This window comes from Balaenoptera borealis, assembly GCF_965194805.1.
Source record: "Balaenoptera borealis genome assembly, chromosome: 8".
In the NCBI taxonomy this organism is placed as follows: Eukaryota; Metazoa; Chordata; class Mammalia; order Artiodactyla; family Balaenopteridae; genus Balaenoptera; species Balaenoptera borealis.
Window position 1 is genome coordinate 52853531 of NC_138865.1, and position 27955 is coordinate 52881485.

At 38.2% G+C, this 27955-nt stretch overlaps 1 protein-coding gene across 3 annotated transcripts in view; it reads right to left on the bottom strand.

The window, feature by feature from the left end:
- The window catches only part of FOCAD (focadhesin), a 310658-nt gene that overhangs the window by 48884 nt on the left and 233819 nt on the right, over positions 1-27955 (bottom strand). For all 3 annotated transcript variants that reach the window (XM_082400998.1, XM_082400997.1, XM_082400999.1), the window contains 9 exons: positions 27045-27133; positions 23833-23877; positions 19156-19264; positions 16091-16207; positions 13328-13566; positions 9951-10040; positions 3813-3960; positions 1818-1937; positions 158-280 (listed from right to left, as the gene is read on the bottom strand). In XM_082400998.1, the coding sequence (XP_082257124.1) occupies positions 158-280; positions 1818-1937; positions 3813-3960; positions 9951-10040; positions 13328-13566; positions 16091-16207; positions 19156-19264; positions 23833-23877; positions 27045-27133 (1080 nt within the window). The remainder of the gene's footprint in view (positions 1-157; positions 281-1817; positions 1938-3812; positions 3961-9950; positions 10041-13327; positions 13567-16090; positions 16208-19155; positions 19265-23832; positions 23878-27044; positions 27134-27955) is intronic.

The window sequence follows — 27955 nt, forward strand, 5'->3', positions numbered from 1 at the left end:
TTAAAAAGGAAAAAAAAGTACATGTGTCTCTTTCATTTGAAATTGCCTATTCTTTTATGGTTAAGCTATATATCTTGGCAGCACCTATAAATGGTCCAATAAAGTAGCTCTTTTTCCTTTATAAAAATATAAAATAACATGCAGGAGGTCCTTCTACCTCTGTTAGAACAATTCTGATCCAGGCAGGGAGCAGTTTGTTGCCCAGGTCTTCAGCTTTTCCATGTCCACACACAGACAAACCATGAACTATGTTTCCTAACGCCAGGGCAAAACCTGAAGTCTGTTAAAAATAAATTAAAAGAAGAGGTAAGAAAAAAAGAAGAATGGCACAGATCAGGAATGTTCATATACAGCAAAACAAGCACATTTAAGGGCTCCCTTTCCTATAGACACATTCTGTTGCCATCTGAAAAATCACAGATTTGCAGATTTTTAAAATCTACACCGGTCTGCAACAGAAACTGCAGTCTAATTGTATGGAATCCGGCTTCAGTGAGTGGTTTATTTTAGGAAAAGAATACTACACTACTGATTGACTTGGGTCAAACAATCCAAATTCTAAGAAGGGGGTTAGGGTGAAAACACCAAGGTAAATCACCCAAGCCCAGTCATCCCCCAAACAAGAGGAGAAAATATCCTATAATGAGCATAGCATATGCAAACTTCTATATTTTGGTGTTTGCAAAATCTACTCTTTTTTTTCTGATTTTACATTAATTTAATTTTATTTTTTATTGAAGTATAGTTGATTCACAATGCAAAATCTATTCTGACTGTAAGTGAGCAGGCATACAACCATAAAATAATAACAATACAATACAACACAGGCTTAAAACCTGGACTGAATCCTGCAGTAACCCAATATGGCCAATATTAAGACTTTGGAGAAATCTAAAAAACAAAGAACTGAGCAAACAAAATACAAACAGGGGAATTCTAGAGCCTGTGTGATCAGAGGGAACATTTTTGTTTCAATTTTTAAAAATTATGGTAAAATAAACATAACATAAAATTTACCATCTTAACCATTTTTAAGTGTACAGTTCAGTGGTATGAAGTACATTCATAATGCTGTGCAACCATCACTCCCATCCATCTTTAGAACTCTTTTCATCTTGCAAAACTGAAATTCTGTACCCATTAAACAATAATTCCCCATTCCCCCTCCCTCAGCCCCTGGCAACCACCATTCCACTTTCTGTCTCTATGCTTTTGACTGCTCTAAATACCTCATATAAACAGAATCATACAGTGTTTGTCTTTTTGTGACGGGCCTATTTCACTTAGCATAACATCCTTGAGGTTATCCATGTCATAGTGTATGTCAGAATTTTCTTCCTTTTGAAGGCTGACTAATATTTCAGAGGGAATATTTTAAGGGTATTTCATTTAAATTGCAGGAATCTAAATTTTCCTATATATTTAGCAATGAGCAGAGTTTCTCTGCCTTGAACTTGCTGAGGCTTTACTTTATCAGATTACTCTATGTATTCCTATCGTTACGAATTTTTGTTTCTAGCCTTACATAACTCTTATATTCCCTAGCCACGTGTTTTAAGATTTTATAAATACAGAGCAATAGCTGGAGAGACAGAAAAGACTTTCGTACTCAGACCAAAAAAGAAAAAATGTCTATAGGGGATAAAGAGAGAAAAAGATGTCTGTGAATACTGGCTATAGCTGTGGACAAGACAAGAGTTAGAAGTTCCTCAGTTCTGGGCACAAAACATACCACATTATAGTCTAATTCAGAGTAAATTAGAATTAGGACTTGGCAGCAGCCTGAGACCCACTGAGAAATAACCAGAAATTCCAACCTGCTGGTTGTTCTCCACTAACAGTCGAAGCTTATTCATAATATCTTCAGCCTCCACAGCCTCGATAATTCCGGCACTGAATGCAGATGTACATACACAGCTGAGGGTATAGGCAAGGACCTGAGAAGAAAAGAGAGCAGAAACACATGTCTTCGTGAGGGGAAATAAAAGAACAAGGTTTAGTTGACACAAATATTTTGTGAAACTTATCCCTGGGATAAGGATTGGATTCGAGTATACCCACTATAGACCGGGCATTGTTTTGCTGCCTAACTTATACTTCATAACAATAGTATGAGATGGGGGTCATTATGGCTACTTTCTGGATAAAATCTTCGAGGCTCAATTACACATAGCTAGCAAGTGACAGAGGCGAGATTCAAACCCGGGTTTTTAGACGCTAAATCAAAAAGTTCCCTCAACAGTAGAAGTAGATTTTCATCACCAGTGGACACTACTAATGGCCATGTGCTCTGATCCAAGGCCAAACTGGAGAGGAAATTCAAAGCAGTGAAACGCTGCTACATTGATTCCCTAGTAGAAGTAGTGAAGCATGACGGACGAGGAATGTGGGTTTTAGAGTCAGATAAATTGTGTAAAATAGGGATAATACTACTCACTTCAGAGCACTGGTGTGATTTTAATAAGCAAATGAATAAATAGATGAATAAATGAACAAATTATAAATTTTTAAAAAAATGTTGGGAGTAGAAACAATACTTGAGTGTATATCCCAAATTGACCACTGACTGGCTAAGTAACTTTAAGCAAGTCACTCCAACTATTTGAGTTTCCATTTTTCCAAATCAAGGTTATTCATCCCTCCCTGCTACCTTGCATTTTCATGATGAATCCCTTCCTCAACAAAGATGCTGTTAAGACAAAGTAGAAATGTTCAACTCCTCACACTGATTGATACAACATGAAAAAAAGAGGCAGTTACTAAGGTAGAAATTGGATAATAAAAATCAGAGGGGAGGAACAACCAAAACTGCTTGCTCGAGGCCTTCTAAATCAAACCATCAAGGCAGACAGATGCATCAATTATAAAAGCCTTGCTTTCATTTATTAATCAAATTGCTCCGTGGTTGTAACATTTTCTCCTTCGGCTTAACAAAAAAAAATATGTACTTTCCAACTGTGAGCTGCACTGCTTTAAAAATGGAAATGTGGTGCATGTCTTAGAACAAAACTGCAACCCTCTGTGCCCCAAAGAAATTCACTGATTCAACAAGTCCTATTGCTGAAAGCAGAGGAGCTGAGCGGGGAAACACAGCAGCCATTATGTGCTCATCAATAGCTCGTGGGCAGGCCGGGGGAAAATAGGATCTGCTCTAATGAGAGGGGGAATCTGGTGAGGCCAAGAGGTCGGCCCAGGCTCCTCCCAGAGAGAAGAGCCCCACAGCGGCGCGGCTTCACCTGGGCTCACAGACACACAGGCCTCAGACGTCCTGCTCGACGCAGTCAACACACAGACCAGAGCCCCGGATCCCAATTCTGCATATTTTTGCACCATCACAGAAAAATCTTTTCATTATGTGTGGTAAAGGGAATTTCCTCAATAATTTTTCATGCTTACTGACATTAAAAAAAAATCAAATGCCTTTTCGATCCGCAGTTTCTTAAGCTTATTCCTGCCATTTCTTAAAGTTATACTTGGACGGAGCCTAATTCTAAAAAATCTCCATTTAACCTTCCTCCAGAAATTGCAGCTCTTCTTAGAAACTGCCTTCTAGTGATGCTGAGTTAGGCTTTTGTATTCACTAAAGGCTCTCATATGCCACATGTAAGTCTAAGTTGATTTAAATAGCTGCACTATTTGAAAACCTTATGATCTACTGTAGGTTGTTTGCCACTCAGATTTTCTCCTTAGCCCAGCTGAAACTGAGGAAGGATTTAATTTCAGAGTTACCAAAACAGGAGAAGTAGAAAATAAGCAGCAAGAGGAAAACAAAAGCCAGCAGAGGGAAGGAAACTGGAATGTTGGTCTCCTACCTCCTGAAAGGTTCTGCTCTGGCCCCCGCTGTCATCTAGGTACACGGAGAGCTTCCGAAGCGAGGCCGCCACGTGAACTCGCGACTCTGTTCGGCTGCTGTGGCTCATGAGGGACAGGACAAGTCCAACTCCCAGTATACAGCCCGTGCTTGGATGCCAAAAAAAGATGAGTGAAAATCGTAAGAAATCCACGCCACTGCTGTTCACTTATCATGGGAGTTACCAGTGCTCTACAGCCCGAGGTAAGATGGCTGGATTCTAATTCTGCTGCCTGGTGTACAGGTGTATTCCATGACCAACCCCCCCCCCCAATCAAAATGTGTCCGTGGCCCATGCCAGTGCTATGTACCCAATGGAGAAAACAAATAAATACATGAAATAGTTTGACTTAAACTCTGTAAGAGAAGGAGGCATAAAAATTAGTCAAACCAGTTCTATTCCTGCACTTAGAGAAATGCTGTGGTCCTCTCTCCACTGACTGCCCCCCCCCCCAATCATGCTGAGTGCACTATGATTAACTGCATAAGGAGAGAAAAGCCTAAATTTCAGGATATGAGCTGAGGCCATCTGACTAATAACGGGGGGAGGAGGGGCAGATAAATGCAAGGCATAATTAGGAGGTACTGCTAAGTGCTTCATGTTTCCTAGTCAACTTCAACAAGTGGAATTTCTGTCTCAAAGAAACTGTGTATTTGTCTGTGCACAATGACATTAATCCTCTTCTCCCCTCTGATCCCTCCGAGTACCACTGGGTCAGAAGAGAAAATGGACAAATGACAGGCTTGTCAAAAGTTACCCCATGTGACAATTCAATTGGAATCTTGGGCTTTGTGCCCCAGTTCTCCTGAAAGAATACATATCCATTTAAAGAAAAGAATTGTTCTTCCAGAAAACTTCTAGTTAGTGTGATAGGATAAATATGGCTTGGGGGTAATTTTTTACTCTTTTGAAAAAGTTTTTACCATCATTGTTGTTTTTCAAGTTGAGGAAATGCTGACTTTTTCAGAAATCATCCTCACTCTGGTTTGGCTTGCCTCTCTTCCTGATATCTACTGCTTAAGAAGACATTCCAGGGCATTTCTCCAATAACATATTTCAATGCCCGTATGTTATGTCATTTTGCTCTTATATAGCATCTATCGCTTTGGCTGGCGTCAAGACCTTCACATAGTTTCTTGAACATGTTAGTTACTTCCCCTGACACCTCTGTGCCAATGGAGCTTCCACATCCGATAAGAGATACCCGAGAGGATGGAGAGGCTACAGGATTTGCTCAAGGTCATGCAGAGAGTTTCCAGCAGAGCATGGACAGAAGACAGGGTTTTTTGATTTCCAGCCTTCTGTTTCAACTGCCAAACCCAGGCCCCTCCCGGCACCCTGTGTGATGCCATGATGGAATGCTTATGAGAAGGCAACGTCTCAGGTGTGTTTTCCTAGGTTCTATTGCACAAAAATCTGGCATTAGAAAATCCTTTGTCAGGAAGCTACTGCAGCAATAATCCAAGTCAGGCAGAACTGCTGTTCCCGCTTACATGAACTTAACAACCAGCTCAACTAGCATAATGCATATTTCAATGAGTTAAATCAGCATCTAACATCTGAACATTGTGTGCTTTTGAGACAAATCACATTTCTGAAAGAGGAAAGCCTACTGCTGATTAGAATGGATTTAAAGTCTTTGTTTTCATTTATACTCTACAGGAAAGGTTTTTTTTGGCCATCTTTCTATATTGATGCATATGAAAACCTGAAATTAGACCAAAGATATTGTTAGACAAATATCATTTAATACTTTAAAATTTAACTTTTGCTCCCTCTTTAACTTTGTAACTGCTATTTATGCTTAGGATTTCACATGTTATTTCCTCAGGGATACCTGCCCTGGCCCAGCAGGGAACCTCCTTAGTATTTTCCCATAGTACCTTGTACTAATTTACTTCAGACAATTTTAATGATACACTCCGATGAAGATTATCTGGGAACTGATTTGATTACTGACCATGTCCTTCACTAGCTTGCAAGCTCCATGAGGGCAGGTACCTTTTCTGTTTTTTCCTCACCACAGTATTTGTGGCACCTAGTAACACTGCTTGACAGGGACAGGCATTCAACCAACATTTATTGAATGCCGAAGAACTGACCAAATTCTCTTTAGTTTCAAGAGAATCTAAAGTGGAGAGAAAATCTATAGGGGGGAAACCCCCCAAAAAAAACCCAAGGCTTGATTTTCATGTTCAGTTGGAGGCAAAATTTATGAGTGGTAAAATTCACTGAATATATCATCCAAGATTCAATCAAGAAAACTCAATTTCTATTTTTTGCTAGACTAATTTAAGAAAGAGGTGTCAGGTTTATGAGGAAAAAAGATTCTTCTCAAAGCTCACTTAACTACTGGGGTTCATCTTTTTCAAATAATAGACAGGTCTTGCTTTTCTGGCTATTCTGGGCACACAAAAATCTCTATCCGCTGGACTGAAGCTCCTCTTTCACCATCTCAAGGCACATGGGCACAAAGGTCTAGAAAAAGACATCTCAGTGTCTAGTTTACATTTACCTAAAATTATCACAGCAGAATTATTCTTGGGCAAGGTTAACAGTCACCAACGATTCTATTCATTTGGTTATTAGCTGACTGTTATGATATACGAATATATAGTCTAACTAAGTACATATGGGTGCCAATAAAAATGTTAGATTGTATGCATCTATTGACCATCTGAACTGTTTCTTTCTACTTTGTCTAATTTGTTCCAGCATGTACCAAGAAGGTAGTCCTAAAGCTTCGTTCCTGATGTTTCCTTCTGACTTCCAAATCTTCTACATTTTAATGTGTGTATCTTTTGTCCTAAGTCTTAAAGATTCTTCTGGCGCTTAGTTCAGCATTTCTACACATTTTCCTCATTCTAGCTTCACTGTTCTACCAGCTCTAAACCAAGAATAACTTGGACAGAGATAGCTTTCACATCTTTCTGTCCATTGAAAACAAAAAGGACTTAAGTGTTGGTGTCCTGAACAGATGAAATAAATTGTCTTAGATATAAAATTGAGGTTTTGGAATTGCTAACATAAATCTCCTATAAGAATACTAACAAATGATAAAGAGGATGATATGCCCCATTATGTCATTACTTATTTGAATCTCTTATCCATGTGTATTAAAATATCACTGGCAAAGGAAATTCTGAGTCTTAAAAGCTATGCTCATAATTCTGATATGTGTGTTGCTATATCAACTGGGACATGATATATTTTTCTAAAATTAACCAGAGATGAATCTCCAATTCCCTAGTTTATTGTAGGCTATTCTGCAGATTAAGTACTAGGCCATCTAATAATTAGTTCTAATAACAGTTAACATTTGTATAGTGCTTTGCCCTTTACAAAGTGCTATACAAATGTTATCATATTTGTGAAAGCTCAACAGTAATTAACCAATGCTCAGGTCATTGATGGATAACATGACTAGTTATGGCTGTGAAGATTGAAATGGTGTAATAAGTACCACTAGATGGCAGCAAAATGTAAGTGATAGGACCCCAAACACCAGACCAGGTGCTCGGTTCTCTCAGCAGGGACACATCCATTAAACCAAGGAAGCGTGGTAAATTTGCTGTGGGTGAATTCTATCACTTGAGGTAGCATGCTCCCAGATCTATTAACTACCTTTGGGTAACGCCTCCGATATTTCAGGTGAGAGAGGACTGCCCCGGACTCCTGCAAGCTCATTGGATGGGGGAATACTTTATGCTATGAACCAGGTCTGGGCCGAGTTAGAATCTCTCTTCTGCTTTTAATGATAGGCAACATCCACATGTCAGAAAAAATAATCAATACCACACTGTCAAGTGTCAACCTGCTTTCTTTCTACTGAAATGTGTTCTCCATGCTGTGCTAAGCAAGAGAAAGCAAGCTGGCTTTGAAGTCAGACTACCTAGGTTTCTCTCCTGGCTCTGCCACTTAGTGCGTGACCCTGAACCAGTCTCCTATTTGAGACTCACGTTCTTCATCTGTAAACTGAAGTGATGGTGACTCCTGCTTTAGTATCAATATTTAGGTTGTAATCAGGGCTTAATTACATGAGAAACGGATGTGAAAAGGCCTAGCAAAATATGGTGCTGCTCAGTAAGTATTAGTGGAACCCAAAACCAAAGAGAGAACTACCTAAGCGTGGACACCCACAAAGCATTAGAAATGACAAAATACTAAACCTCATTAACTAGGAAAAACAGAGTTTGGAGAGAATAGAGGGAGGGTTTCTTGAAGGACCTGGGCTTTTAATTGGTGCCGAAAGGCGAGCAAGATTTTACTAAACGGACAGGAAATTTCTGATGACCCTTTCCTACTTGAATCTGTAGGCTCAATCCCCTATGGAGGCCCACCTTTCCTTCTCCCAAACACATTTGCTTATTAAGAAGGTAAGAATCACGAAAGAAGGTAAGAATGAAGAAACACGAACCTTGTTAATATAAAAAGTTAATTTTAAAGTTACATATGCTTAGACATATGAAGGTTGTAAATGCATAAATGCCCATACTTTGGATAATTCAATTATCCGCATGGCCCTCCCTTCACTCAAACAACCTTCCTGCAAACTCATGGAGCTGATACGTGAGAGTCACTCCTGATTGTTCCAGCTGGCTGAAAGTGTGCAGCATGTTAGCACAATTTTCTCCCCAGCTTTATAATACCCTGAGCTACAGATATGTTGGACACCTTTGTGGGAAGGCAGGAGAAAGAAGGAAGAGGGGGAGAGGGGAGAGGAAAGGACAGAAGCTTACCTTACTCCTTGGCTGTAAAAGGCAGCACCACCAACACATGAATTAGGCTCAAAAAACTCAACTCTTCACCAGCCCCCCAAACAGTTAAATGACCCTATCCCTTCCATTAATCATTTTCTAAATTTAAGAGACTTGAATCATGCCACCGAACTCTTTCTTTGCCCATACTCAAAACCACACTCTTCACATGTCATTTCATCTCTGACGTGTTCAACTTTAAAGTGTGATAAAGTGAGTGCGTTTCAAGCGTTCTTATCCAACCTTAGCCTGCATGTGAAAGATCTCATAACTACCACCTACTAAGTGAAGATCTGACTTTATTTACACATGATGAAATACATGATACTTGCAGTACTTCTACCATTTATGTTTTTGTTAGTCTGAACTTAACAGGCTACATCCATGAATGTAACTTTACATCATAAGTTCCTAAAGGCCAGAAATTTAAACACTGATTTTTTTGGTAAACACTGATTTAACTCATATTTGAACAGTGCCCATAATAGCATGAAGTAAATGAGTTAATAAATTGGAGGTTAGTGCTTATACTCTGTTGAGTTTCCTAGTAACTTCAATGCCAGAAGATCCAAATCTGAAGTCCCAAAATATAGGGAAGTCCAAAAAGGTACAATCCAGGTTCTCAATGGTGTCAATATTTCAGAAGGCCTAATAAAACAATATGTTTTCCCACACAGGCCACATGGATGAGTTAAAACATTCAATGTCTCACTAAATGAGTATGTTTAACACCATTTTGTATTGTATTTTCTGATTATTCCTTTTTGTTTTTGTTGTTTTTCATGACTGGAATGAGAAAATAAATTAACTCTTATGATATTTAGTTTAACAGACAAAATATTTTAAAAGCATGAAGTTTGGGGGGAGAAGGGATCTACTAATATTGAGGAGGTTGGGAACCTCTGGTGTAACCTCTGCTTGTTTCTATTTTGATTCCTCTGACATTGGATTTCATAGGGAAATCCAAATCATGAGTCAAAGACTCTCTTAGTCAAATCAAATTGAAAGAATATTTTCAACAGATTTTAAAAAGGTTGTCATACATACAAGTCCCCAGATAGACGCCTCATATGGTAAAGTACAGGACAGAATCTAAGGTATGGGTAACTTAACGACAGCCACAAAATGACATTTGTTGCTTTGTATGGAAACAAACCGCCTATTTCTGAAACATGGGTTTCAGAACAAGTAAGCTTTAATTACAGATTTTTTTATTATTACTGAAATCTCTACACAAAGGAATTCAAGACCAGGTCCTACAAATATTCACCATAGAATGTAAAATTTATGGCAAAGAAAGAACCAATCTCTGAGTATCAAAGAGGGAATGGAATCAACATACTTGTATTCAAGACTAGTGTCAAAGCAGCAATTTTCCAGGGCATCCAAAGACTTCATCAGAAGAAGGTTCATCTGTTGGCCAGATATATCACTGGGTAAAGACCAAGAGGGAAAAATGAATTATTTAAAATCATTCAACTGTCCAAAATATTTACTATGTAATATTTTGCTCTCAATATTTTGTTGAAAATGCATTTCTTTAAAAAATATATAAAAGTAGCAAATATGATTCACATGTATTTTGTAGACAGAGAAACTGAGTCAGAGAATTTATTCAATAATTGGGTTTCCGTACATTATAATCACTTGCAAACCAATAAACCCTAAAACTGCTACTTTTGCATTTTCTCAGCTCATTCAAATTTTAAAATCACTGAAAAATAAGAACAACGCTCAGAATTCCAAAAAATTATTTCTAGGAATGCTAAGGTGATTTTCTTCAGGATATTTACTAATCCATTAAGCTGATATTATCAATAATCATTCCAAATCTTTCTTGCAAAGACTATAACTTCTGATTTCATGTCTCAAATATGGAGGTTTTCAGTTCTATTCTTTTTTTTTTTTCTTTAAGGGGGGGGGGGGAACCCAGCCCTATATTTTTCTGCCTTTATACAGTAATTGAGGTGGTTTTTGTAATTGTCTCGGTGAGAACTATGACTTTTAGAGTAAAATAAAACTTAAAAGGTAGGTCTACGTCTGTTTTTTCAGGCAGAGTTGTGGGCTTCATCACCGACACTTTATTATCACGGGGTCCCTACATGTCAGCTCTCCTGCTGCTGCCTCAGACCATGCTGAGTGGAATGCAGCCCCAGGAATGCCAGCCAGCCAGAGTGCACTTTAAATAATATCTTCTCCAACCAAGGCTATAGTGGTTTTGCCTGAGGTGAAGGAGTACATTTTGCAATGAGAAAACATGCACACAGGTACACACAATTTGAATAGCTTTAACTAAATGAGTCTTATTATAGTTGTTCTCTGGAGTAAAATGTACTTAAATATCCTAAACAAATGCTAAAGAGGTCCTACTAGTATCCTCTGGGAGTTATGACAGAAGCGAGCTTTGGAATAATATACTTTTCTGAATAAATTCTAGACTGGAATTTAAATTCAGGAGATTTTTCATAAGCCTCAGCAAAAAAATAATAAAATAAAAAGAAAGACGGATTGAATGTCAAAATTCTTTTCTACAAAGTGATTTTTCATTCTTGAGACCAAGATATTGTCCTAATCCTGTTCTCCTAAGAGGCCACCTTGGGCCACTTATTTGATGTCATTGATTATTCAGAGTTAGTAGCCCTCAAAACACTTACTTTAATTTTAGAAAAATTGAAATTTTCTCCAAAAATGTCATTATCTGGTGAGACTGTCATTATCTAGTAAAATATTTATTAGTACTAAAAGGCAAATATTTCAGATTCCTCTGCTCTATGAAATTAGGAAGGTGGGAACCATGAATAATTCTATTAATGGCTGCAGTACTAACACACCAGGCAGAAGGAGAATGCTATCAAATACAGGATCATTATGGCAAAGTTAAAATCTGCAGTTATTCTGTGGGCAGTCCGCCTCAGGAAGAGCTTCCTGGTGTCCTTCCCCAGGGTTTCCTGCAGGTGCAAAGTCCAGTAGGGTAGATAGGGGTGGAAGGCAACCTAGGAACCAGAAAGGATGCTTTAGGGGAATCACCATAGGTTTCTCCAGGTAGCATAATTAAATTAACCACAAATGTAAGCTTGTCAAGCCCTAAAACCAGCAGCATCTCCTCCTAAACTAAGGAAGAAGGGAGCCAGAGCCAGGATAGGATGAAATGAGTTGTCTGGAATTAAACTGCCGTGGCTCATTTTTAGTTGTAAAACAAGTAGCTTGAAAAGATACTGAAGAAAGAACATGAACACAGATGGTGAAGAGACCGCCATTTGTAGCATAGAAGCAAAGGGGAAAAAAAAATCACTTTCACGTTTTAAGTCTATAAAAATACTTTGTGTTCTGTCACACACACAAGACATGTAACAGTCAATTCACATGCAAAGGGCAGCTTTTTGTTCACGTCCAGAACCAGGCCTGTGTGTACTAATACTGGTGAATAGAACAAAATGAATATTCTGGAAATGTTTCATTTATGATCACAAAGACTAAGCCAATCTTCCCAATCATCCAACAGATGTTTCCAAGGGCTGAAAATGATCATCTGAAATACAGTATTTCCCTAGATCAATAGCAGTTCTCATAAAGGTTTCACATATGGATGTTTGCACAAAACTATGTAAATTACAAATGTAAACTTAACCACTGGTTTCAAACAGAAATCTAAATATAGCATAATATCACCCAATTTACCCACATCAACACCATTTCTTGCCTTTGGACAGACAATTTCTGCCAACTAGGGAAGCTTAAGGACAGCTAACATCAGAACAGAATGCCTCTCCCCACAATCCCTACTATTTCCAATGCAGGAAAATGGGGCTGAAATTCCAAATCAGTGACATCTAAATATTCATGATCCCCAAATACTCATGTTGTGCCACAGTACAATCAATCTGGATATATAAAATTCTAAGATCGGTAATAAAATAAAGAATAAATATAATGAGCAACAAAACTAAAGTAGATTCGTGCACCAGAAAACTTTCCCATTTAGTGGAATTTTCCACCTGGGTCTTTGATATTCTATTAGCTCCATTCAAGAGTAAAGCTAGCAGTCTAAAAATGAGCAGTCAAACTGAATAAAGCACACAGTATAATATGCAGAGATTAAGACTCTTTAAGGATTACAAAAATGTAGCCAGGGCGCAGGATAAAAGCAATATCTAAAACTGGGTACATGCAGTTCTCAGGTGATTCAGTGATTCCCGCACCCTCAGGCACAGGGGTACCCCGATCTTTTCCTCCCGTTTTATAGTGATATCAACAAAGAATAAGTAATTACTTTCACCCTTATAAACCAGAGGGAAAAAAAGAAGCTTTTTAAAATTTATAGCACCATATGATTAGACTTTCCTCATGTCTATTACACATGGCTTTCATCTAAGCATGAAATGATTTTCAAGTAATCAATCACTTTAAAAAGAGGAACCCTTAAAACACATTAATGTCTATGTGATGGTATTTCAGAGAGACAAATTCATTCATAAAGGAGAATAAAGGATCAAGCTGCACATCTCAAAAAGTTGAGCACCACGAATTGCTCAGATATAATGTGTGTGTGTGTGTGTGTGTGTGTGTGTGTGTGTGTGTGTGTGTGTGAGAGAGAGAGAGAGAGAGAGAGAGAGAGAGAGAGAGAGAGAGAGAGAGTCGGGGGAGGGGGGGAGAGAGAGGGACAAATCCTCCACATAAGTCACAAAGGGGGAAAAACAGGAATATTTTAATAAACTGTACCTGAGTTTCTCCTCACACAAGCGAGAGAGAAACATCCCCAAAGCAAGGCCCATGTGGATTTGCACGGCTTGAGACTCATCAGCACTTGGTTTCCCAGGTAACCTGGCAGTCAGCATGTTCAGGATTTCCTCAACCTTCTCTTTGCAAGAGATAATGAAAACTGGCACAAGGAGAGACAAAGCCGTGGCGGCCGCAGAACGTGCAATGGCACTAGCTGTGTTTTCACCGGAATAGGATTTCTAGGACATGCCAAAGAAAGAAAACAGGGGGTTGGCCTTTTGTTTAAAACATGAAGGACGCACACCTATCACAAAAGCACTATACAACAATGCAAGCTTCTCCTAAATCCATCCTTGCCACCCAAAAAAAATTTTTTTTAAATAAATCCATTTCTGTGTTTACCTACGGGTTACCATCTTACTCTTAGTAAAACAATTTGCTACTAAGCAATCGGTTGACTAATAATACCCTTTTAAATTTGAAAAAACAAATTGTAAGTGTCTCCTTTTAAAGGGTGTGAATTCCCTCACTATAAAGCCTGAAACAATATCAGTGTTTTCAAAGCCCACATGTGTATATAATGAGAAACCCCAAGTGAAGCTATCCAAGCTTGCAGAAACCACCAAGCCACATTATAAATGTCCAGAAAGCCAGGAGTTTTCTGGGAGAGAAAAGAAAAGGGGTTAGGGTGAGGGCAGTTCAAGTTTAGTTACAGAGGGATAAGTGTAAGTTTGGCACAGGGATCTATTGGCAGATCTCCCAAAATTTTTGGTGGGAACGCTTCCCAGTAGATGGATTATTTCCTACAGGGGGTTAATTCCTTTTAATTAAAAAGGAAGTTGAAATCCTAAAAGCCTCTGGTTACAAAGCAATAACCAGCTATTCAAACTGAAACGGAGAGCTCTATATGCTTCTTTCCTATATGTAATTATGGGAAAAGAAACGAATAACAACGCTAATAAAATGACAGGGCAGCTGAATCTGAACAGCTTCAACAAGAGTCCTGTGTTAGAGAGCTCCACCAGACATTATATAATTTATAAATATGTCTCAAGTGGGGAAGAAAGACCGTTTATCATTCCTCAGTATTACCCACTTCAAATTTTCAGACACACCATAAAGGCCGTGTTGTCCCTTGCAGTCAAAACACATTAAAAAGTGTTTTTAATTCTATACTCGTTTGCTCTCCAAGCTTTAGTACTTTAAGGATAAAAAGCAAACATGAACTAAGGGATTCTTTAAGTTAATATAGCACTATTACAATGACGATACTACTCAAAATGACCCAGCTGCTAAGACAAGGGAAATAAAGAAAGTAGCTTTTGAAACAGGGCTTTGAAAAAGTATAATAATGCAAGAATCACAAAGGTAAGAGGCAACCCCGAACTGGCTAGTAAAGACATTATTCTTATTGGATTGCAAGAACTAAGCAGCGCTATTAGAAGTCTAATACAATATCCTGTCCTGCTGAATATCTGAACCAGACAGCTACTGCAAAGACCTCCATATAAGTTAACAAGGTTTTCATCCGTCATTAAAGAAATAAGAAAACTTCTCACAGAAAACAAATCATCGTAAACAAAGTACTTCTTTGAGCAAAATCTACCTTCCAATTTAATTCTACGTTATCTAGTAAGTCATTTTTTGTCCTCAAGTATAGTAAAACAATCTAGTTCCAGACCCTAAGCCCCAGATGGATACATACCAGGTCCTCCTAAGGGCAGGAGGACAGAGGCACACAAAATGTTGTACAAAGAAGACCTAAGGCAATGAAGTTTCAGGCTAAAATCGTGATCTTAGCAACAGTTCAGGACTTGTGCTATATTTTTATTCAAATCAACTGTAATCCTCTGCCACTCAGCTGATTGTCCCATGATCCCTGTAATTCCCTAAGCAATGGATAGTGATAAGGCAGAACCAAAATAATTCCATGCAGATACAGAAATAAAGCATGCACTACAGCCAATAAAGGGAAAATGAAACCTAAACCAACAAAGTGTGTTTTCAATTTGCTTCAGATCTTAGCATATAAGCATGAAGAAAGAGAATGATTAAGTAACAGGTGCTTTTTTATGATCAACAATATTACTTTGTATTTATAGAGCATTTCACATTTTCAAAACATTTTCCTATAGATTATATAATTTGATCCTCACAATCTTCTATAAAGTTAGCAAAGCATTCATTTTTACCTTCATTTTACAGGAAGGGAAAATAAGATGATAGGTTAAGTAAGTGTCAGGTCAACAGTCACAAAACTAATAAGAGGTGAAGCTGGGGCTACAATCACTGTAGCTAATATTGCTCAATCATCTCATTTTATAAACAAGGACACAATGGTCCAGACAGATTAACTGAACTTCCCCTGGTCACATACTCTGCAATGAAAAAAACTAAGACCAGAAACTCACGGTCCTCCATCTTCAGCCAACGTTTATTTTACTACAACTGTAGCGCTTGACTCTGGTTACACATCAGAATAACTTAGAAAGCTTCCAAAACGCTGATACCCAGGACCCATTCCCAAGCAATTACATCAGAGGTGAGGCCTATACATCAGTATTTCTTTTTTCAATATGTATATATATATATATATACATATTTAAAGTTCCCCAGGTGACTCTAACGTACAGCCAAGGCTGAGACTTATATCTAATGTATAGCTAAGGCTAAGACTTACACTATATCATGGATTTCGCATGAACAATTGATATAAGAATCAACTCTTGAGTTTTCTAATCATTTTTTATTTCTCGAACTTACATAATAAAACCAGGAGAAAAGTTGTCCTCTGGGTTGGTAATGGCTATCGACAATGACCAGAAGAGTATCAAACACCATGGAAACCCATGCTTTCATTGAAAGGAAATTAGGTTGAACCTGCAGATGAAGGGAAACATGAAATGATAATGGGAAAAAAGAAAAAACCTAAACTTTATTTCTACAACCAGGGTACACCCTCCTTCTGTATGAAAGAATGAAGTGCTGTTATTAAAAACTAAACTTCACCTGCCAGGACTGCATGAAGTAGATAGGTATTTGACAAATACACATCCTCACCTGTGCCCCAACATGAATAAGACTTACCTTTCATACAAGACTTAGCAGAGGTGAGAGGATGAGGGTTGCAAAACAGAACAGATCTGGGAGCTCCTTAGAGCTCTCCCGTGTTCAGTGAGGGTAACATGGTGGTTAAAGGGAGAGATGTGCAGAGAAACCAACTTAAACTTTCTCATTTCTGACTTGTCATTTCAATAAAGCAGCTGACAAGATGTTTTTACCATCTCTAGCATTTCTGCTTACTATCACTATACTTATCACTCAAGAATCGTCACATTTGCCTAGGCAAGTAAGTAAGAAAACATAAATGATCTTCAGTTTGGAAAAGAAGAGGAAAGAGAATGCAAAAAACAAAACAACGACAACAACAAAACCTAGCTCAGTAAAAAGAGAACTTGGTTTTAAAAATCATTCATGAGGGACTTCCCCGGTGGTCCAGCAGTAAAGGATCCGCCTTCCAATGCAGGGGACACGGGTTCGATCCCTGGTCGGGGAACTAAGATCCCACATGCAGCGGGGCAACTAAGCCTGCGTGCGTGACAACTACTGAGTTCGTGCACCTCAACGAGAGGGCCCACGTGCCGCAAACTACAGAGCCTACATGCTCTGGAGCCCACGCGACACAACTAGAGAGAGAAAAAACCCGCACGCCGCAATGAAGAGCCCATGCACCACAACTAAGACCTGACACGGCCAAAAAAATAAAGAAAATTTTTTTAAAAAATCATTCATGGCCATGGATGTCAAAAAACATTCATTAACTCACATGGTAACACAAAAGTGGTGCAAACTATAAAGGTCGATGAGGTGTTAAGAAACCTTGGAATCAATTCCTTGAATCAGACAAGACCTTCTTCTTAAGATCTTTAGTTGTTGGTCAAATGCAGGTTTGAATGAAGTTTGAAAACTTCAGCTTTAATCAAATAATGACATCTTGAGTTTATACTGAGTAATAGCCAAAGGCAAGGTTATCAAGAATAAAAGCAAAGCCCCATCTTTGGCTTGTGAGGCTTCTCAATGTTTTGTGTACTATGTGCCACAGCACAGGACAAAGGTTGTGGGAATAAAGAATAGAAGGGCCTGGAGCTCAAACTCTGAGTTAGACCTCCAGTTATTACTGGGGCAAATGACCTGTACAACTGGTAGTCTGACATAAATAACACCAAAACGAAGGGATGCTAGGAAGGCATGTTTACTTTTTAGGTTGTAGGTCTACCTAGCATGTTGCCTCTGCTAAAGTATTCCACGGCTCTTTCAAAGATATGAAACGTTTCCACTCTAAAAAATTTTCATCTTTCTCATTATTAAAATAAGATTCTGGGCTTAAAGGTAAATTTTCATATGGTAACTAACTACATTTTTATCCTTCATGCAATAACTCCTTGGCCTCCTTCCCTTCCCCACATGTAATACACATTTGTAGCTTTTACCACACAGCATTATTCTCTTGTTTATTGGTAATAGCACCCTTTGGGGAATTCCCTCCTCCACGATTTAAAGCTTGGTTAAATGCTCAATCAAGCTACTCATCCTACCCTGCTGAAGGTGTAGGCATGGGACCCACGGGATTCCGAATCTTAAGTGAGTGATGCAAAGACAGTAAATGACTATAGCCGATCCATCCCAGTAGGGGTGGTCTTCTGAGATGGTTCATCAGTACCTCTGCGTGGACTCCCCAGCTTGCCTCCTGTTCTTCTCCCAACTCAGTTTTTAAGCTTTGCCTTCAATTCCATGGGATTCCAGATTCCTTATTCTTCTAGTTCCTTTTTAATTTAAATTAGAGTTGGCTTCTTGCCCAAAAAGAACCCACCAAAAAAGAACCAAAACACCCTACCATGAAAAAAGAATACAAATGGTCCATCGGGCACTCTGTGGGGACAGAGATAGGCCGAATAGCATTGAATAAAGCCCAATTTTTTGCAGCAAGAAGTGAAGAAGTATATACTGATGCTGATGATAAGTTACTATTACTGACTATTTACCAGCCACTGTGCCTTACATATATTACTTCATTTAATCCTAACAATAATCCTATCTGGTAAGTATTGTCATCCCCATTTTACAGATGGGGAAATAGGCTCTGAAAGGTGAGGTTACCAACAATAAGCCACAGAGCTAGTAAATGCAAGTATTAGCATTTAAATCTAGGACTCTCCTACTCCAAAGCCTGTGTTTTTTAACCACTTGACTATATTGTCTCCAGATAATGATAGCTACCAGAAAACGGGGCTTAAAAGAAGAATAAATCCATGCCTTTTTATTTTGACAGATATGAATTATCTGAAAAAGTACATTGGAAATCAACATTGGCCAGCTTGCCACATGTTTAATTAAGAAATAAATGCCTTGCAAAAAATGAATAGGCACTTTGTCACTGACATCTACAATTAAAATGCAAAGTGCAATTTTTTTCAGTCAGTAAACACTGCTTATTTATCATTTTTTTGACATCACTGTTCACTTTCAGTAAGCCTAGTTAACCTCCTAAGATTGGTTACCATGATGTAATCACAAAAAGACAAGCCCTGTTGCATAAAATTGGTACCTTCAAATGGAAATGACCACTTAACTGTGATGGAGAAAGCAAAACAGAAAAGCAGCGAAGAAAAGTGTTTTAGAGGACACTAAGGCTTACGGTATAAAGATGCATAGGGTAGCACAGCCAATGACTGTAACCTCCTAAATTCAGGGCCAGGCTTTAGCAGAAGTCTCACTTTTCACACGTTACACAACCAAAGGCCAACTGGTTCTAATCACCCGTAACTCACCTCCAGGACCCCCTCAGAGTCTGAGGAGAGGCTGGCTTCATGTTTGGAAACGACGACAGCAAGGCTGCTTAAGGCTAACAGCGCGTTGCCTTTGACCACTGGGCTGTCTCTGTTTAAAAAGAAAAAAATTCCAAGAGAGGATTTGGGGGCATTAACCAGGAGAAGAGAAGGTGCTATTATAGGGAGGGCAGATGAGGTCAAAAAGCACTTCCATCCCTTCACAGAGCCTTGTAAACACAGGTCTGTTGGTTCCCTGATGCCAGCAGCTTCTTTCCTCCTTCTGACACTAGTGCTGATTTTTAACTCTTCTTATAAATGTATGGTCATTATGCTTTGGGTAACTTAAAAAAATCCAATAAGATCATACATCTAAGCTTCTTCTTCCTAAAATTTTTATTTCATCATTAGACCTTACATTTCTTCTTCTTCAGTGTCATCTTTGGCCAATATAAAAATGTACTGATTTGTTTTGGAAACACAGCAAAGGACAGTTGTGTGAATAAGCCCAGCAGAATGGAACTGGCCCCTGGCTTTTCTAAAGCACTGGTGTGTGGAATCAGCTTCTAGTGAACCACTTCAGACGGCACACTTTAACAGCAACTCGACACGCTGGCGGCTTTCCTCCATCATTATCATTTTCCCCTTCTTTCTCTTAATATGCCAAAGCCAGCAACCTTGAAGTCTGTCTGTAACATAATTCAGAAACCCTAGATAAGATGCAAAAAAGGCTTGTTTTTAGACTATTTGGATAGAGAGTTGTCTTTTTATATCACTCAAATGGTAGTTTTCTAATATTGGCAATAAAATCTTAAGTTTGACTTACGAATTCGGTATCAAGAAAAGTGAATCTTTTAAATACACTTACCACTGGAAAATGTATATTTAGTATTATTCCATAATTCCAAAGTGAGTCTATAGAATAAAATCTGCAGTGGGACACTGACGAGATGCTCTTGGCTTGCTGACTTCATCGTAACAGAACTCAGGCAACACAGCACCCTTACCATCGGAGAGTTCAGTTCTCAGGGAGTTCTACGATTGTGGGTTCCCATAAATGCAGAGAATGCTCCCTCATACCTGGACTTGAGACCTGAACTTTAATCAGTGTGTACATCCAAGAACTACTCCCTTGGCTTACCCTGGTGCAGAAATAGAACAGATGGACGGGATGAGGAAGATTTCCAGCCCTGCTCCCCATGCAAGCCTAGTGTCTCTGGCCCTAGGCCACAGTCATGACTGAACATGTGAGTTAGTGAGTAGCAAAAGGTTAGTATACACCTGTGTTCCTGCATTTTTGTTTCCATTTGGTAAGAATGGAACTCAGGACTTGCCATTATCAAGTTCTATCAATCCATCCATTCCTTCCTTCCTTCTCTCTCCTACTCTGGGGTGATTAAGCTCAGTGAAGGCCTGCTCTGCACTCTTGATCATTTTGTTCATCTCTTCTTCGTTCATTCCTCCATGAGGCCCGTCATACATTGATAAGACAACAACATTTACACTGAGGGATGAGGCAGGGTGAGAAAACAGAAAGGAAGACTTGCGGTTGAAGCAGTTTTGCAGTGAGGATTACTGGGAATTCCTATAGCTAACAATAAAACACCAGGAAGCAAGGCAAGATGTGGGCATGCCCAGGTGCCCTAGCCAGAAAATCATTTAACAAAATCAAAATTAAATCCTTTATTTTAATATTCTCCCTTTCCTTTAACTGAGAATACCTTGAAACCTGTTCTGCTACAAAGTGGTCATGAATCCCTGAAGTAAGATTAAAAAAAGTTTTAAATTCTCAGTGAATTTATCACCCTGGAGAAATTCTTAGATGGTCAACAGAAATTGGGTATCAAAATCTTTTAAAACAGAATTATTAGTCAAGATGACATAAAAAGTGTCTTTTTAACCCTGAAATTCTGAAAGAGAATTTAGCTTCAGTTTTAAAACAGTGCCCCAAATCACTGTATTTCAAAAATTTCTCTGGTCTTGACATTCCTGAGCATGTATTGTTCTTGTAAAATGGGGTAAAATGTATTTAAAGTCACTGGTAATTAGATCTTTGGATGCAGACTAAATGCACATTTGGACATTAATCTTTGAATAGGAAAAACTAGTCCACAGTCACAATGCACGCTTAGGCCAAGTTACACATTTCATAAACGTATGGTGACTAGCTCTCTTTTTTTTTTTTTTTAACATCTTTATTGGAGTATAATTGCTTTACAATGGTGTGCTAGTTTCTGCTTTATAACAAAGTGAATCAGCTATACATATACATGTATCCCCATAGCTCCTCCCTCTTGCGTCTCCCTCCCACCAGTGACTAGCTCTTGAACATCTTTTCATTCCCCACATGCCTTGCAGTGAGTTATGGAGAGAAGACACTCCATACATACACAGTGAGACAAATTCAAGGAGGAGCTGGCCAGGTGAAACTCTAGAATAGGTTCAGCAAAAACTCTTCACCTTGTTGATCACATAACTATCCCCTACCAGTCAACTAGCAGTGACTAATTTGCATAATAACATGTCAGCATTAGTGCAGTATTTATCTAGGCAACACCACTGACATTTTAATTAAATTGTCCTTTGAAACAAACAGATGCCATTAACCTAATTAAAAAGCTCAAAGAAGGATGAGCTACAATGATGCTTTCTTAGGGACAAAGTATTACATTACATATTAGTAAAGTGACCCAATCCTTTGGGGATTTTTATCTTCAGGTTCAAATCTATTTAATTATTAACAATGAAAATAAATTTACATCAATAATCAGGTTTTGTCTGTGTTCTGATTCTTAGTCCTATCCCTGATGCTTTTAAAAATGCTCTCAAATGAGCAAATCAGTCTAATCCTGTGACTAGTGTTTTACTTCCTACATTTAATTTATGCCTCAGAACAAAATAAGCCCTACATTGGCCCAAAGTAGCCAGTGGCAGCCATGGTCCAAGGAATAGAAGGCTAAGCTGGCAGGAGATGGTGATGCGGTCCTCACATGATTGGAGGAAGTCAGTGGGAAAAAGTAAAGAGAAGGCAGCAGAATGATTTTTTCTTCCGCTCTATCATTAATCTCTCAGCCTCTGGACCTTAACTATGCTCACTTGCTGTCATGCCTAGTATTGTCAGGATTGCTTTAATAAGATAAGGTCTATAAAATACTTGGAAATATTTGATGAAAAGGTAACACCATGAGAACATAAATTATTTTTACTCCATACCACTGAGAATGTGAACACACTCTTTTTAGGTATTAGTCATGAAATGATGCTTTGCAAATCTAAGATTAAAGTCTCGGTGAACTAAAATTTTAGAATGGAATCTGCCAAAACGACTGGAGAGGCAAAATCACAGTTTGTTTTAATAGAAAGCTACTAGTTTCTTCAGCATTTGAGCTTTTGTTGCAAATGTCAGAGCACTGTTTTTAACAGGAACTAAGTAGACTACATAATAGAACAAACTATGAAAGGTAAAGGTCAAAGGCAGCCCCCCATCCCAGCACCTCCTCCCCTCCAATAAGCAGCTGAGTGCTCTCCCACTGTATCTGCAATTCACCAAACTAGTTTAACACAAATGAGTCCCTATCAAAGCCTCTCTGTACTTTAGTTTTCATTTTGTCAACAGATATTTCCCATTGCCTCCCACGGAATTGAGTGTAGGGGAGGATTACCACTATATTCAGAAGACACGAGGCTGAGTAGTGATCAGGTATTGAGATCAGGTTTTAGAGCGAAGTACCTGCTTAAGAAATTGCTGGTGGAAAGCGAACTCTAAGGTAGGTGGTGTTTTTTGGTTTTTGTTTTTTAGGCAAAATCTATGTAGCTACAGAAGGTTCTAGGACATGAGAGAAATAAACTGTAGTTAAATATTTCTAGATAATATAGACTTTCAATACATATGAAATTCTCTGGGTCAAAGGTATATCTATATTATTTGGTGAATAAGAAGAAAGGAAGTCAAACAGCAGCAAGCTAAGGCTAATAGTGAAAAGGAGAAGTGTATGTAACTGACATGTAACTTACTACCAGGAACAATTAGGCAGCTTGCTAACATAGGGACCGGAAGAGACTGTTCAAGCAAGTTCACTAAGGTATAATTTTCTTAGTAAGAGTTGGCTTAAGATAAATAAAAAACCTCAAGGTAGCAACACTCAAGTTATTTTTGTTAAAACAACCATAAGGATATGATGGAAATTGCTTTTTTACTGGGTCTTCACATTAGTTTTTAGTATTAAAAAATTCAATATTTAGCTACCCTGGGCCCAATAACACCAGGAGAAAAAAAGGAGGTACTACCTTAAATTATTTACCGGTTCACAGTTGAGATTTAATCATCTGTTTGTAAAATAGACATAATTCACATTAGCAAAGATTTTTTTTCCCCTGTACTAAATCACAATCCTTTAAATCTAAGCCAAAGCACAGGGCATTTTGTTAGGTGTACAGCATGGGCACAACTTTGATGTAAAGTTATGTGCCTATACTGGTTCCTCCATATTTTCACAGAAAGACATGTAGTAAGAATTAACTGAATAAGAGAAAGGATAACAACTGATTTTTTAAAAAATAACTGAAAAGTCCTTTAAATCCTTAAAGTAATGAAATGCCAGAAAAGGAGAAATTGTTCGTACCTGTGAGGAAAAAATCTATTTATAGAAAATTCCTGGTAAGAGAATAAATGGATCTTACTTTGCAGCTGCTTTGGTGACCTCATCAGTCAACATGTCTCGAACCCTGTGATACAGATGGAAAATAGGTATGAGAGTTTACAGCAGAGCAAGAAACCAATCTTTTTGCTTATTCATCAATTAATAATAACCTCTGGCAATGACTCCAGATCTTAAAACTTCCATGTAGAATTTTAGTGTAAGGTGCAAGAACTGTCATAAGGGCTTCATTTCCAAGACAGTTTCATCTTCCTAGTCCTTAGGTTACTTAGTAGATGCAGGGAAGGAGGTGAATGCAACTAATGTATAGGCAGTGTTTTCACGGTGTCATCTCTTAAACTGAGTGCTGGGTATACAAGTGTCCTTTATATTATTCTCTGTGATGGACTGAATGTTTGTGTCCCACTGCCCCAAATTCACATGTTGAAACCTTAACTCTGAATGTATGGTATTTGGAGGTGGGGCCTTTGGGAGGTCATGAGGGCGGGGCCCTCATGAATGCAATTAGTGTCCTTATAAGAAGAGAGAAGAGAGACCAGAGAGCTTGCTTTCTCTCTGCTCTCTGCCATGTGAAGCTATGAGGAGAAGGCAGCCATCTGCAAACTTAGGAAGCAGGCCCTCACCAGCACCAGGTCTGCTGTCACCTTGATTAAGGGTTTCCCAGCCTCCATAACTGTAGGAAATAAATTCTGTTGTTTAAGCCATCTGGTCTATGGTATTTTTGTTATAGCAGCCTGAACTGACTAAAACATTCTCTCTTTTCTGCACAAGAGCTCACCAAAACAGCAATTTACTGCTTCCAAATTGTAGATAATAGAATTGTCACTATGTATGTATACAAAATAAAATTTAAAATGTTCGCTATGGTATACGTGAAACTAATATAATGTTAAATGTCAATCATACCTCAATAAAAAAAACAAATGTTGGTTATAAAATTGAACTAAAAGAAAATACTTAGATATGTGGATTTAAAGGAAGGTATGTTCAATTAAAATATTCACAGTCTTTTTCATATAAGAGTCTTGAGATAAAGTGTAAAACAATCATTGACTGCCAAATTTACATTCTGAAGATGATATCATAAACATGTTCACTATACATTTTGAGTTTCAGAAATTCAAAGTTTTTATAACTATCATAAAAGTTTTGCAAATATAACTGTATTTGCATTTGAAATATAATAAAATCTTAGCTATTCAGCACTCTTTGAGAATGAGTCATTCTTAAGAACCAAGTTTTTCAGATAGTTGCAAACTGCTCCTTAAACTTGTACTTTATAAAACCATTTGACAGTAAATTTCTCTAAAACGTATTGTCCAATCTTGGTCTCCCTAAATGGAGTATAGTGCATTCAGTGTATTCTTTTACTGGTCAACGTGAAATATTGACAGATGATGACTTGCCTGTACTTCTAGGTAGGGCCACACCCTCCATTAGTTCCCTCCTCTTACCTACTCTCCCTTCTCTCTGCTGCATCACCAATTTTTCCTTCTCCACTTGTATTACTCCCCTTAGCTTGTGAACACACTATAATATCTACCATCTTAAAAGAAGAAGCCCTCCAGCTACTGCCCCATTCCACTGCTTCTCACACATCAGAACTCATTTAGAAGAGTAGCTTATACTTATGACTCCAGTTTATCTCTTTCCACTCTCTAGACCCTTCTATAATTTGGCTTTTGTTCCTACAAAACAGCTCCTTCATGGTCACCAGTGACTTTCAAGAGGCTAAATCTAATGCTCAGCTCTCAGTCTCCATCTTTTGTAGTCTCAGAGCAGCATTTGACACAATCGGTTGCTCCTTTCTTGAAACACTTTCTTCCTTCAGCTTTTTAGGTGGCTTTTACGATTCCATTCTCTCTTGGTTTTCTTCCTACAACACTAATCTTCCATCTGCTTTACTGGCTCCCTCATCATGTCCCCCATTTCTAAATGTTGACGTGCTCCAGGGCTCAGTCCTCTGACCTTTTCTCTATCTTTACTCATTCCCCAGATGATCTCATCCAGCATTGTGATTTTAAATGCAGTCGATATGATGATGATTCCCAAATTTATATATCCGGCCCTGACCTTACCCCTGACCTCTAGACTCACAGTCAACAACCTACTTCATATCTCCAAACTGCAGGTCTAATTAGGTATCTCAGGCTTAGCAAGTCTCAAACCTGATTTCTACCCTAGACAGACATGCTTTTCTATAGTTTTCCCCATCTTAGTAAATGGGAACTCCATACTTTTAGTTATTCACAGTCAAAATCTTGGAGTTATCCTTGACTTCCATCTCTCTCTCACATCCTTCATTCCATATGTCACCATGTATATTTGGAAGAGTACTGCTAACAGACCACTCCCCAAATTATCATTTTCAGAAGATGAAATTAAAACTATGTGTAAAGGAAAATAGCAAATAGGAAGCGAAATCCAAATTCTTAATCTCTAATCTTAAATCCAATGTCATAACGTTTTAAACTGCATTGCTATTTTTTAAATGAATCTAGGAAATGTAACTTAGAATAGAATTAGTTAACCGTACATGTGTACATGTGCGCACGCGCACACACACACAGCTTCTGCTTTTCTACATATGCCAATTGTTAGTAAATAAAAAACTGAAACCAAGTAACCTTTGAACAGATTTTTATATTAAAGAAACCTGTGGCTACAGGCAAAGCTATTTAGATTCTGGGCACTTTACTTAGATTTAGGCTGCTGCAACATTAATCTGACAAGGTATTCATCACAACCCATGTAACAATTTAAATTGCTTTTAATGTGCCAGCACTTACACATTTCTAGATAATATAGTGGGAATTCACTGGGGGACATCTGCCAAAGAAATTAAAGCCTTGACATGGTAAAATTGCTCCTAATAATGAAGATGTCTTGCGGAGGGAGGAGCAGGGGAGTGGAAGGGTATTCCTTGACTAAATGGGAAAAACTCAATTTTCATTCAAAAGCATATAAAATAATCAATTATAGGGAAAAAGGGAAAAACAAACCATTTTCACACTGCTTTAGAAAACAATAAAAATATTTTAAAACCATGAATAAAGCGCTCCTTCTTTGATCTGGGGAGGAAATAGAAAATACACCTATCACATCTTCAGCCCTTTGCCCTTCAGGCTCATATAGAGGTTAAAATTCCAACATTAAAGCCTTTAAAGTGGTCACCTTCTCCCTCACAGTTCATTTCCCATAACAAATAATGAGCACAGAAAGCCATCCCCTTACCAGAGCCAGGCTGTGCTTTTTTTGTATTGCACCTCCTCAGGTCCTTCTTTTCCATGTTTTAACTGCAACTCCAGCTCTCCTATCCTCCCCTGCAACAAGCACAGCATCAATCAGCATGCAAACTCTATGGCCAAAATTATCTTAAAATTTCTTTGGAAAACACTTAGGTAACAATCCTTTCCCAATTGGCCTTAGGTGTTTCTGATAAGATATCAGATTTTGACAGAGGATGTGTGAGGAGAGAGAATTATATCATTGCTCAGGGATTCCCACATTCACCAAATAAGTGTATCCTGGAGAAGTTGTATGTTTGGCAAATTTAGTGCAGAGCACTTCATTTGGGGATATCTATTAAAAGCAGATTTGAAGTCCATAGGTCCTAATCAACAAATCCCCTATATCGTAAAAATCTGCCTGTGTCAGCAGCTGACAATTTCAACTGACATGATACTAATATTGGGGTCTGGGTACCGGTATTCTAACAGAATGGTAGAAATGAGTAGGAAGTATATAACACTTAAGATTTAGGTAATGTATAACAAAAGTTATTCTCAAACAGATGCACATTACATTTCTATTTCTTGACTAAACTTATAGATATAATTCTCAACCTGTACCATGCAATAAAAATATAGCTAATATTATCATCCCTTTAAGGGCAAAGCCTTCAAATATATATTATCTGTTCTATTTTTTTACACTGAGGATTATTTTGACCAGATGCTTTCCCCTCTACTCCATCACCAATTACATTATTTAAATGTAATTAAAATTCTGGTTTATTGATATACCCTGAACTGAACAAGAACTCAAATTGCACATTGCATCACTGAGTAATACCAAACCATTTTCAGAAGTGGTCGTGCGGCTCACATTCTCACTAGCGGTAAATAAGAGTTCTGGTTGCTTCA